This window comes from Aegilops tauschii, chromosome 1 (assembly GCF_002575655.3).
Source record: "Aegilops tauschii subsp. strangulata cultivar AL8/78 chromosome 1, Aet v6.0, whole genome shotgun sequence".
Lineage (NCBI taxonomy): Eukaryota > Viridiplantae > Streptophyta > Magnoliopsida > Poales > Poaceae > Aegilops > Aegilops tauschii.
The window spans coordinates 430,035,618-430,049,397 of NC_053035.3; the positions used below are offsets into that span (position 1 = coordinate 430,035,618).

Genomic DNA, 13,780 nt, shown 5'->3' on the forward strand with positions numbered 1-13,780 from the left:
ACAAGGGCCAGCAAGCTCATAGGGCAGCGTGCCATAGTTAGGCCCAGAAGCCTGCTTTACAAGGGAGTTCAAAGTAGCAGCCGCGGCTGGGTTTATAAACCAGTGCGGCTGCCCTTCGCCCGGCGAGGTGGGACTAAACTTTCTACACCGCGGGTGGCAGCGCACCCCCTTTAGTACCGGTTGGTAGCCCAATCCGGTACTAAAGGTGCGTCTTTAGTACCGGTTGGAACCACCAACCGGTACTAAAGGCCTGCTCTTCCCGCCCTTGGCCTGGCCAAAATAGGCCTTTAGTACCGGTTGGTGGATCAAACCGGTACTAATGGCCACCGCTATATAAGCACCACTTACGAATATTTTCAGTTCGTTTCAGTTTGTTCTTCGCCCCCGTCGCCGCCCCTGTCGCGCCCCAGCCCGTCTCTGTCGCCGTCGTCATCGCCGCCCCCGTCGCCGCCCCTGCCGGCCCCCGTCGTCGCGCGACCCGCCGCGCCGCCGTCGCCCCCGGCCCGCCGCCCGTCTTCGCCGTCCCCGTCGCCCCCAGCCCGCCGCCCCGTACGTGTCGCCGTCCCGCGCCGTCGCCCCCGGCCCGCTGCCCGTCGCGCCGTCCCCGCCGCCCGTACGCCGCCGCCCCGCTCGTACACACACACACATACACACACAGAGACACACACACACATTTTTTTTACTTATTTTCTGTTTTCTGTTGTTTAGATTAATGCATGTCAAATTTTCTGTTGAATTAATATAACTAGTTTATTTTTAATAAATGCGTAGTTGAACTAGTTGAATTAATAGAACTAGTTTATTTTTACTAAGAAAATTTAGGTATATGAGATTTGATGATCTAATTAAAATATTACTATATATAGCTACTTTATATATTTTAGTAAGAAAATTAATATAACTAGTTCATTTTTAGTAAATTCTTAGTTGAATTTGTTGAAATAATAGAACTAGTTTATTTTTAGTAAGAAAATTTAGGTATATAAGATTTGATGATCTAATTAAAATATTACTATATATAGGTACTTTATATATATTTTTTAGTAAGAAAATTAATAGAACTAGTTTATTTTTAGTAAATTCTTAGTTGAATTAATAGAACTAGTTTATTTTTAGTAAGAAAATTTAGATATATGAGATTTGATGATCTAATTAAAATATTACTATATAGAACTAGCTACTTTATTTTAGTAAAAAAATTAATAGAACAAGTTTATTTTTATTAAATGCTTAGTTGAATTAGTTGAATTAATAGAACTAGTTGAACTAATAGAAGTAGTTGAATTAGTTGAATTAATAGAACTAGTAAGTGTTTAATGTTTCACCTATATGAACATAGGAAATGTCGTCTGACAACGAAAAAGATTTCATTAAGTGCGAATTATGTGAAGACCAGTGCGGCCTGTGCGACAAAAATTTCCTTGTTGATGATAGGAGCTTCAGCATCAAGCTGGATGAGACCTTCGAAGTGGATACAGTAAGTCACAACGACAAGTCTTTTTTCGTAATTAAGCATGACTTATATATGCTTCATTTGCTTCAACTTATAATTTTAAATTTTCACTATTCTACTAGCGCATCCCCTGCCATGCAAGAATTTTTGTCTTGGATAAGATAGGTTTCAGTGCTATGGAAACTATGGAGGTAAAGAGAGTTTACCTGAAGACCGAGCATGGTTATACTTTCAACATCAAATTATACAATGCAGACACGTACACCTATTTTGAATGCAAAACTTGGCAAGCACTATGCAAGGCTTATGCATTTGAGCCTGATATGGTTATCACCTTTGATATTCGTCCGGAAGATGATATTGAAGGTAATAGAGACATCTGGGTCGATGTGCAAACGCCTCCAGTTCTACCATTATGTGAGTTTCTCAACCATATTTATGTCTTTGATATTGTTTATTCAAAAATAGTTGACAACTAATTTCTATTGACAACTTATTTCCATTCAAGCAAACATGTCCGGCGCTTGGTAGACAGGACCTACTACTGTCCCGGAGCTGAACTAAACTGCGAGGAGATAAGTCATTATGTTTCATGGCTTGAGGATCTTGATGCTGTTAAGAGAAATCATTTTCCTGAATTTGAAAATCTTAGTACTCAAAATGTGCGACCAATAGTGATCGTATTGAACTACGGTCACATGTATTTAGGAAAGATGGTAAGATTTTTACTATTAGTCCTCAGTGCATCTTTTGCATACATTATTTTTCAAGCTAAACTTTCATTGCTAAGTATATTAATTACTATACGATGTTCTTCAACAGGGACTCCCGATGACAGTTGTGCCTCAGTGTATCGAGACTAAAGGTCGCATGTCAATTGTTAGCTTACAGCCAAGATATCCTACAGTGCACATGAGTGCATTCAGGATTTCTGAAAGCGATGAATGCTTAATAGTGAAAGATTGGAGAAAAATTGTTAACGATCGCAGAGAAGTACTAGGGGGCAGCAATCAGAAGCACAGCCCACGATTAGGAGACAGGTTCGTCTGCATGCTCCAATATGATGAATCAAGAGAGCTATAATGTTCTATGCTATTTTACCTGAGAGAGAGTAGCAGGAGTGATTTAGCTAGTTATCATGCTCTTAGTACTTGTTGTCCTCTCATGCGTGTCCGTGTTCTTCGTCCTGAACTTAATCTCAAAGAGTGATTTGCTTTTGTGCTGTTATGAACGCTTATAATATCATGACCATGTTGAACTCGATGATATCTTTGCTAGCTAGTATATACTGTTGTTGGTGATGATATGATGCAAGAGTTTTTATATTAATATGATGATGATGATGATGATGATGAGTTATTATATCATTTATGAAAGAAACCGCATATTAGTTTCAACTGGATGGATCCTAGCTAAGTGATCAAGTATATGCCATATCCATATTAGTGATCTAAGTAATATGGATATGGCATATACTTGATCACTTAGCTAGGATCCACATGCATCCAGTCGAAACTAATCTGCGGTACTTTCACCTAATGATTTAACAACTCATTATCATGTAAAACAATCACTAAATTAAATTGAAAACACAAAACTAAAGGAAAAAATAAAAATTAAAACCAAAACACACCCAAACATTTAGTACCGGTTGGTGTTACCAACTGGTACTAATGTCCTACACGCACCTAGGCCTGGCTCGTGCCACGTGGTGGCACGTTAGCGCCGGTTCGTGCCGAACTGGTACTAAAGGGGGGGCCTTTAGTCTCCACTCTTTAGTGCCGGTTGCAGAACCGGCACTAAAGGCCCTTACGAACCGACGCTAAAGCCCGGTTCTGCACTAGTGTAGCCATGTTCCCAGTAAGCTCACAAATTTCCTGGCATACACTTGACACCCGTTATCTCTCATATTTCCTTGATTTCCATAGTTGTGCTGTATCCCTTGCATGTTGTTTTAGCCGGTCTTTGCGATTGGTTCAGTTAGAGGCTTATTTTAGTTGTCTGGTGATTCTCCTCTACCAAGCAGCAGGTCCAAGGGAGTTGTGATTTAGTCATTGGCCGGCTATGGTCATTGGTATGATAGAAGTGTTACACAGTGCATCGATGATAAAGCTACTGTTCTCTCAAACTGGTAATATTGTTCTGTTTTCTTGGATGATGTGAAGTTAACTGATGGCCATGCCAGCATTAACTTGGTTTATAGTAGGTTCATATGCATGTATATTGATGTATTTCCTTTCTAACGAATTTTTAGTGATTCTTACTGCATTATTACATAGCTGAATGTCACTTTCTGACTTGATTTATTCAAGGTGGCTGCTTCTTTTGTGTCTGAATAAATGAATGTGTTGTAACTGAATGTTCTTCTGCATTTATAAAACAATATATTGTTCTATTTTCCATTAGATGCTGTAGAATTTCCTAATTTGCTGCCACCATTGAAAGGACACTGTGACCTCCATCACTGGTGGCTTGATGATGCACACCTATCATATGCTTATAAAAAAATATGTTGTTCTTTTTTTATGGTGTTCCCTGTAATTCTATGCTAATTAGAACATGTTTCTCCGTTGATTTTCATGTACCTCCAATAATAGCCACATTATGGAAGGAGCAAGGATCGTCACATTATGGTGCCATTGTTAAAGCCTGCTGCTTCCTTGGACCTGCATTGTTGCAGGTGATTCTCCTCTACCATTCTCTGTTTTCTATGTTGGCATTCATGTGGTTTCAGAATGAATTGTTTGTTGCCACAACTTGCCGTATTTTTTCCCCTGGTTTAAGTGTAAATGTTCAGGTTTAAGTGGTTTATACCTCCTTGTATTCTGCTGCTTCGTTGACTCGACTGTCCATGCCCATTGTTTGTGACAATGATCATTAACGACTACTATCAAATAGTATGCTTTGTAGGTGCTCCATTTTTAGAAGAACTACATCTCAAACAAATTTCATCATTGTATTTTCATGAGATATGGGACATGAATCTCTTCTAATGATGGTTATTGAGTTGTTGAGCTCTATGTTTGTTTTACCTGATATAATGTTCACTTTGCTTATTGGAACTATATAGGTTTCTTGCAACTCTACTATTTGTAATGAACTTGATGCGGATATGTTGTCTTGGGCAACCATTGTGCTTTGCTTTGGGAACAAATTAAAAATTTCTTCTTTGCCATGCACATGTAAATCAATTAGTTCACTGCCTATACCTCTACAAAATTAGGAGAGCAAATGATTATTTGCTTATTTATTTTCTTGGTGTTATTTATTCCTAGGAGGCGATTTTTACAATGCCATAGGCCGATCAGTGTACATCCCAGGATGTGGGCAGAACAACCCAGGGGCTAATCCCGTTGTTTATCATCAAATTTAGTGTGTTTATTGAATTGAAAAGAAATACCTCAATTGGCTACCTATGCATGAATTAAAGCTTTCGGGACATTATTTTGCAGCAATGCATTTTACTGTATGCAGGACAGGCATCCTTAACTAAATTCATTTTTGTTTAATGTAGTTCTTTGTGATTTGAAAGCAACTGACGACTCAATATCAATCAATGCATGGAGGGAACTCTTCTCCACCGCGCCGGCTACAGGAACAGGGAAAATCCTGTCCACAGTGCCACCAATGAACAAGGTACACACGAGCTGTCGGCCGCTTATAAATTCCGTACTTCTGTAGTATCAATCTAGGGTTTATCTTAGTGAATTTTACTGTTCTTCGGGCCGTGTATAAAATTGCTGCTCGGTTATCAGTAGTAGCTGCAGTTCTATTGTTGGGAGTCTCTTGGTCCAGTAGAACACCCTTTTAAGAGAATACTCCAGATCTATTGACTATGATTTACTTGTGATATTAATTTTTATCTAGCATGAATATTCACCTAATGAATTTATTAAGCGATCTAAATACCACCTATTCATAGATTAACTTGTGCGACCGTTGATTTTTTACTTATCGTGTCATTCTTATTTTTGAGGCTGGCCTGGCACATTCTGTTTCCAAATATATTATACTAATTTTTGGCGTCTCATTAACTGACGAGATGGTCAGGCCAAAGGCTATGCTTAGTGTCGTTCTTGGTAACGTTGGTCTGCTTGATGCAAAATACAAGCACTACAGGAACTACAACGGTGCAATCGTCTTTTTCTGGCCGTTCCTGGCGCACTGTTTAATTAGTCACCTTGCCTCTCTTGCACTTAATATTGTTTAATTAGACTTCTCACTATGATTATCCAGGACTGCTTGGCCTCTTGTTCTGATTAGCCTATCATTAAAGTTGGAAACACCAGAATTGACGCTTGTCCTTGGGAGTTTCTTCGTAGCAAACTCGATTGATTGTTGATATGGTTTCCTAGGCTATTGTTCTTTGTACAATACATGAAGCGGTCTGCTCATGTGTGTGACTTTGTCTGATTATTAGGCTTTAGATTTTCTGCTGGTTTATCTTATAATTCATGGTAGCATTTGATTTTATTTATCAATTACTATGTCTCAGTTGTAGAACAGGACAGTAAGAGTCTAATAAAACTCTTGCACAACAAAGATTGCCATCCTTTAGTTACCCAGACCTTTGTTTTCGTGGTATAAAACCAACTGCTGTCAACTTTAGTACTCTGGAAAATCATATAACTATTTTGAAATGTCCTATGACACAGGCCGAGGCAAGCATCGTAAGGATCCAGTTAGAATGATGATTGATATCCTGTTAGAGCATCTTGGGCTTCACAAGGCCATATGAGGCTCGGGCTCAATGAGAACACGATGAGGTACATGGAGAACTCCAGAAACACTATAGTGAAGGATCTAAACTATGACAGGCTGAGCAGAATGCAGAAAGACTTTTGCTTATCTGAGACTCGGGATCGATGAGGCATTTGACATGATAAACAAGTGCCAAAGGTTACTTTTTTTCGAAAAGGGGGGACTCCCCGGCCTCTGCATCTGAACGATGCATACGGCCAACTTATTAAATAAATAAATAGGTTCAACAAGGTCTTAAAGTCTCAAAACGAAAATAAAGGAGTGCTCACCAAGAGCCAAAAAGGCGAAAAACAAACTCGCCACAAAAAGCCACAACCGGCTGGCATAAGAAAGATAGGTAAACTAATTGCCTATCCTATTACATGACCGTCATCCAAACCGGTTGAAGATATCCCGTGCTACCATCTCCCAGCGGATATATGCTCTGAGATACATGAGCTCCTTCTCAGACCAGCTTCATAATGTGATAGCACATGGCTTTCCTCCTGCCCGTGCCGTGGATACATTGACAAACATGACCCTTATGAATATTGAAGTGGTGGCACATAACCTTAAGGGCAGAAGTAATCATCTGTAGAAGAGGTTGCATGCCATAAAAAGACAGTCTTTAGGCACAACAACATGAGGTGTTTGCACCAATTGATTTCTTCACACCAAGGCCATGGCGTTGATCATCTATGGAGGTCACAGATCACCTATTCTAACTCTTGCAAGTACGCGATGATATATAATGCCACCAGCTCCTGTGATGCACCGTGTAAACTACTGTGTGATATCCCTCTCCTTCTGTGAACACGTCCCCTTCGGCACGTCTATTCATCCTTTTGTACTCAGTATTTTCGTGTATGAACATTGCATCCTTTAATTTACCCTGTATATGAACATTACATCCTTCAAATGTGGTGTACCAATATTTTGGTATCCATGGATGATGTCTTGCTTTGATTACATATGAATGTTTCTTCTTTCTTTTATTTTGGTATCCTGATTGAATACGTACTCTAAGCCTGACTTTCTACTAACTTCACCATTACTTGCTTGGGCACATTGTTGGAACCGGCACCCTCGCGCCAATGCGCGTTGCTGATCTAGTTCTCATTGTGGGACAGAGGGAGTTCCTTTTTTGTAACTGTGTAATTTTGTTTTGTTTGCCAAGATGCCTACGAAAGTTATTTTGTCGTGAAACTTTGTACATGAGTACAACAGTAAACCATATCGAAAAGATGTGGTAGCACCCGGGAGTCCCGAGTCCCGACCCTCGGTTATCCTGTGCGTGGAGCATCGTCAAGATTCGTGCTCTGTTCTGACTTCTGACAAACCACAGAGCATTTGCAGTGGAAGTATGCGTGTCCAGGCCATTTCACGATTTTAATAGAGGTACTCAGCTCCGACAGCGGTGCAGGCTGGTGTCTGTTGACAAGACAAGTCACATCTCTTTTCATCTCTCTCCCCCACGCCATGTCTCGCATGCAGATTCTGCATGCACCTGCGAAACTCTCTCACAGTGTAACAAAGTATCTCTCACTTGCAGAGAAAAGTATATTTGTTACCAAGAAATAACCTCTCCCTCTCATACAGGTTCTCTTTCCCACTTGAGTAAAAACATTCTTTCCCTTCTCTCAAAAAGATGAGTTCTCTCTCACAGTCACATCCTATCTCTCTCTTTAGATTTTGAAAGAAACATTTTTCTTTCTCTAAATATCACATGCAGCTTCTCTCTTGGATTTCGATCTTTGTCTTTCTCTTGTGTCAGCAGCTGCAGTGGCCGGGCAAGGCTCGTTGTACGAGAAATTTCTGCTTGCAAAATTACTGCTCACACAGGCCTGCTAATGCAACTGGCGGCCAAGAGAGGGCACAAATCTCAAAATTTAGTTTCTTGGTGGACGCTCAGATAAGCGGGAATCTAGGCCCCCGCGTCCTGAAAATTCATTCTCTAAACCATATTTGTTGCTAAAAAAATTCAGAAATATTTGACTCTTTTAATTATTTTGCTAAATTGGGTGCGTGTAGGCCCATGTTCACCAAATCCACCAAGATTATTGTATAAATAATGGAAAGGAATGAAACTCCCAATTTCTGCATTGAGTGGCTTGGAAAGCAAGTGGATAAGAGGCTCGCTGCATCCCTATGAATGTCCAGCTCGTCACTGACATCCACGGTCTAAAATGTGTGTGTGTGTGTGTGAGAGAGAGCACGGCAAAGCCTGGCGGCCAAGCCCGCACCGACGCTGGCCGCCGTTTAGAACTCTGTGTGACGACTCTCATAGAGCAGCAGGTCGCAGCACACGCAGAGCAAACCGGCAAGCATCAAGGAGAATACAGCCAGGTATGAATCCCCTAGAGCCGTGAGTCTCTTGCTCCTCTTTTCCCTCCTCTTCTTCTGTACAAATCCAAGGCTCACTCTCGCCAGGTCCATAGGCCACTAATGAAATTGCCGAGTTCTAGTAGAGTTGGAAGCTCAAGTGCTATCATCTTTATAGGTTCTCTAAATTAACCATTCTAGCTATCCGTACTTCAACAAAACAGTAGAGATCGAGAATTTACTAATACTGACATTGATTCTAGATTATTTGCAGAAGAAATTGGTTACAAAACAAGTGCACTAATTTGAGAGCAGATACAAGGAAGAGCAATCGATGGCCGAGTCTGCCGTTAAGGCCATCGTCGGGAACGTGAGCAACCTTGCCGTTCAGGAGACCACCCTGCTATGTGGAGTCAACCTTGAAGTGGAGTGCCTGAAAAATGAGCTGGAGCGACTGAAGTGGTACCTGAAATCTGCCGATGCTAAATGGAGATCAGGAGATGACCGTGTGGCTACCTGGGTCAGCCAGATCAGGGCCGTCTCATATGAGGCTGAGAATGTCATCGAGGTCGCTGATTACATGGGCAAGAGAAACAGGCTCAAGAAGGGCTTCTTGGGTGCCATCTCAAGGTATGCTCACTTACCCGGTGACTTGATCACTCTTCACAAAGTCGGTGTTGAAATCAAGCGTGTAAGAAGGAAGCTCGATGAGATATTTCAAAGCGCAGAACGTTTGAAATTTAATTTAGACAGTAGTGTTGTTGACAAGGTTCACTTAGATGGTGATTCTCAACAAGAGTATGGTCTTATGTACGAAAACATTGAAGATGATTTTGTGATGATTGGTTTTGAAGATGAATACGAAGAAATAGTTGATAAGTTAGTTGACACAGAGAAGGATCTTAGTGTTGTCTCCATAGTTGCCATGGGTGGTGCGGGAAAAACAACACTTGCTAGAAAAGTCTACTCTTCATCTATAGTTGAACAACACTTTGAGAAAATTGCCTGGGTGACTGTATCTGAAAAGTATAAGGGCATTGATTTAATGAAGGATATTATGAAACAAATAATGGGGACAAGGGGTGATTCACTTGAACAAATGGAAGAGTATGAGGTGGGAAAGAAAACCCATGACTTTCTCTTGCATAAAAGATACTTGGTAGTTCTCGATGATGTGTGGGAAACCGACACATGGGACCAAATAAACAGAAAGGTCAAAGCCTTTCCAAATGCAAGTAATGGCAGTAGAGTACTCTTAACCACTCGAAAGGAAGATGTCGCAAATCATATACAAATGCCAACCCATGTTCATCATTTGAAGAAGTTAGACGAAGATGAAAGTTGGAAACTTTTTAACAGCAAAGCTCTACCATCATACATAAGGAGAACAATAATTGATGTGTATGAGTTTGAAGAACTAGGGAGAAACCTTGCAAGAAAATGTGATGGATTACCTCTTGCCCTTGCGGTTTTGGGAGGCTATCTATCAAGGAATCTAAACACACAAACATGGTGTGATATACTCTTGGATTGGCCATCAACCAAGAATAGACAGATGATGCGAGAAATACTAGCTCGCAGTTACAAAGACCTGGCAAATCATCACTTGAGATCGTGTTACCTCTATTTTGCCGCTTTTCCAGAAGATTACAAAATATCTGTGTTGGCTCTTATTGAAGTATGGATAGCAGAAAAATTCATTCCGCATTTACCAAATCATAAACTAGAAGAAACAGCACATAAGTATGTACTCGAGTTGGCTCAGAGAAACTTGGTCCAAGTTATTGAGAGAAGTGAGGTACATGGATGCATTCTAACAGTAAGAATTCATGACATTCTACGTGACTGGTGCATAGAAGAAGCAAGGCAAGATGGTTTTCTTGATGTCATCAACAAAACTGCAGGTAGGCTTCCTCGCCTCTCATTGTAAGTTTATATCTTTAATTTAATTTTGGTGTTATTACAAATCATTAGATTTCTTAATTTGCTGACGTGTATATGCTCTTTGCAAAACTAAAATGCAGGACAAGGTGGTCCATCTTCATCTAATACCATGATATCATATCGTTCTTCTGTCCAAAACTTGAATGGCGATCTAATTTGCCATGAAAGCATATCTAATTCAGCACGAACACTTGTTGTCTTTAGAATTCCTTCAGTATCCTTTTCCAACCAGCTAAAATTGTTGAGGGTTCTTCATATGGAAGATTCTAGTCTGGAAAATTTCTCTAAGATAATTGGTGGGTGCATTTACCTAAGATACCTCAGGCTTAGAAGATGCAAAGGTGTGACATTGCCTTCTTCAATAGGACAACTCATTTACTTGGAGACTATAGATCTAAAATGCACACAAATGGACTCGGTAGTACCAAAGTCCCTCTGGGATATCCCTACTCTAAGGCATGTTTATCTTGGAAATGAGTTTTCCCCACCAAGGAGTCTGCGACATAAAGAGCTCCAGACCTTTGAGTTATATCTTACGCGTGCCAAAACTAAATACCGACGTCATAACATGGTTATTTTTTTGGGCCAGATGAATCAACTAACGACCTTCTCTTGGGCGATTAGCCGTATCCCATCAGAAGTGATTAACATATTTGCAAACATGCCTCATCTTGTCGATATTTATCTCAACAAATTTAGTGTGCTCAAGACGATCCCCGCTAAGTTCCCACAAAGCCTACGGTGTCTTGTTCTATTTGCTGATATCATTGAACAAGATCCGATGCCAATCTTGGAGAAGCTTCCATCTCTTGTGGTGCTGGAGTTATCCGGATATCGTGGCCGAATCATGTCATGCTCTGCCAAAGGGTTTCATCGCATGCAATCGCTAAAACTTGATGAGTTCTCCATTGAGGAGTGGCGGATGGATGTTGGGTCGATGCCAAGGCTCTCCCACCTTGCACTACGGAGATGCAGGCAGATAGGGAAGCTCCCCGAGGGTTTGTTGCATGTTCGGCTCCTCATAGGTGATATTGAACTGTTCAATGTGCCTCGGATTACCGAAGATGATAATACATTGTATGAGCTGCAAAGGAGAGGATGGAAGGTATGCACATATGAAGCTTGTGGAAATATTATCGTTTTTGGAGTCAATTATTGTTTATTAGTTGGATCGACTTAACGGCTCATTGTGCTCAATTTCTCGTGCACATTTTGCACAGGTGAAACGTTCACCGTGAGGCCTTGCATGATTCATCGCAAGATCTTTGACTACAAAGCAGAGGAAGAGTTTCCTGACTCCCAAGGCACTCATTACTTCACAGTATGCATGCTCCGACTTAAAGCTACATGATTCCCTCAAATACCCCAGAATTAGCTGAAGCACTGGCGCTACGGCATGCGGTGGCTCTCACCCGTGATGAAGGATTTTGAAGGGCCGTTTTGCAGTCAGACTGTTTGTCAGTTATCCAGAGAACCAATGCTTCGACGGGGCTCATCACTGCTGATATCAAGGAGTTGGCGTCGGTCTTTTCGTCTGTTCGCTTTAGTCATGTAAATCGTTTGTCGAATGTCGCGGCACATATTCTAGCTAGATCTTGTGAGTCCTCTAGTGACACTATTTTTCATGTAACCCCGGATTGTATCCGGGAGGCACTCTCTCTTGATTATACTTGATCAATAAAGCGCGATATTCCTCAAAAAAAATGTAATGGAGTAAACTGGTCTAAGTAACCTATATGTGCTCCATCTAATGTATCATGTGTGAGTATGTAAGTATTCCTTTTCATTGAGGTGTTGTCTACCGTAGTCTGACTTGCGCCTTCACGTCCATCGGGTTTATAAATCTGGTACATTTTTCAGTTAAGAAGTTAACAATTAATTTGGTCAATAATATATGCGGTATATGTTATAAAATTATACTATTGATAACTTCCTTTCAACGCAAATATAATGATACATTTTTAACACATAGCTAATGTTTTCCTGAGAAATTAATTTTGAATTTTTTTATTCAGATGCATGTGAAACTTAGAAACCCAACTAGAGGGGAGTCGGAAACATATGAAACTGACACACACCTGCTTGGTTGACAAATTATCCTTTCGAGACCTTGACATGACAACCTGATTTGGCCTTTCCAACTGGAGATGCCCATCTGATCCACGGCACATCTAATCCTGATAGGTGTCAATTTACTACTGATCAAAGCTGGGGTGGGGGTTCATAAGGCAAGCTGGCATTATTTGGTAGAGCAAAGTGTTTTTTTAGTCTCTCAATTTGTTGTGAAGTGTGGCTTTCGTCTTTAATTTTATTTTTGGCGCAACCTTCGTTTCTCAGATCTCAATACCAGATAGATTTAGTCCATGGCAACTGTATTCTTTTGTCAAACCCGGTTTTGACTTGATGTGGCATGATTGTGGCCACATCATGGACCACAGTTTAAATTTTTACCATCAAATCTGTTCGACACTTTTAGTTCAAATAGAAAACCGTCAAAACAGATCATGTCAACAAAAGTTTTAGTTGTGAGTTCTAACCAGCCAGCGATCAGCAGTAGTAGGTTATTTCCATGGTTTCATAATGCGAAAGCCAGCTGACCACTCAACCAAAAACACATGGCAGGCAATCAGCACAAACGGGGACCCAAAACACAACAGCTAAACTGGACAACCAGCTGCTAATTTAAAACAACAATAACCAGCCAAGCAGCGAGCCCAATGACGCCCAGCATTGGCCGGCCGGAAACCAATTACTATATATAACCCCCACAAATGATCTGCCCTTCTCCACCCAAAGATCACAAGCCTGACAACATCTTCAATTCTTTCCCAGCACAAAAGCATTCTTCGGTAGTTCATTGCAGCAGTATCTGTCGAGGAAGCAAATGGCGCTTACTCTGAAGCTCAGGATCCTTGCCGTGGCCGCCGCCTTCGCCGTCATGGTCAGCATGGCCTCTGCGGCTGACGAACCGGCTCCCGCGCCGGCATCTGGAGCTTCAGCGGCCGCCCCGGCTCTTGCCATGGCTTCCTTGTCCGCACTTGTCTTCGGCTACTTCTTCTGATGTCATTAGACGATGTGCATTCGTGTCACACAATTATCTGGGATCTTTCTTTGGTTCTTCTTGTGTCCATATATATATGAGTACAAAAAGTTAATTTACGGCCCTGCCCGTCTTCCTCCCCCGAGATCCAATCTCCCTCCCGGGTCGCTCCTCCCCCGAGCGGCTCCGGAGGCACTCTGCCCTAGAACTTTCCCCTCCCCGATCTTGGCTCCTCCGGCCGCCGCTGCTGCCAGCACTGGCGGCGGTGGCGGCGCCCAACC

The 13,780-nt window shown here is 41.4% G+C and overlaps 1 protein-coding gene across 4 annotated transcripts; it reads left to right on the forward strand.

Annotated features, from left to right (window-relative positions):
* The first annotated feature begins 8,292 nt into the window (after positions 1-8,292).
* Positions 8,293-12,163, forward strand: LOC109748878 (putative disease resistance protein At1g50180). Of its 4 annotated transcripts, none has more exons than XR_012184833.1 (5): positions 8,332-8,539; positions 8,779-10,419; positions 10,540-10,800; positions 11,049-11,564; positions 11,680-12,163. XR_012184833.1 is itself a non-coding variant. In XM_073500366.1 (4 exons), the coding sequence occupies exons 2-4, from the start codon at positions 8,850-8,852 to the stop codon at positions 11,695-11,697; spliced, it is 2,613 nt and encodes an 870-aa protein (XP_073356467.1). In that variant the 5' UTR covers positions 8,293-8,539; positions 8,790-8,849; the 3' UTR covers positions 11,698-12,163. The 4 variants fall into 4 exon arrangements, 2 of the variants coding, with proteins under 2 accessions (XP_073356467.1, XP_020163485.1); XR_012184834.1 differs by having other exon boundaries at positions 8,368-8,539; positions 8,790-10,419; XM_073500366.1 differs by having other exon boundaries at positions 8,293-8,539; positions 8,790-10,419; positions 10,540-11,564.
* The last annotated feature ends 1,617 nt before the right edge of the window (positions 12,164-13,780 follow it).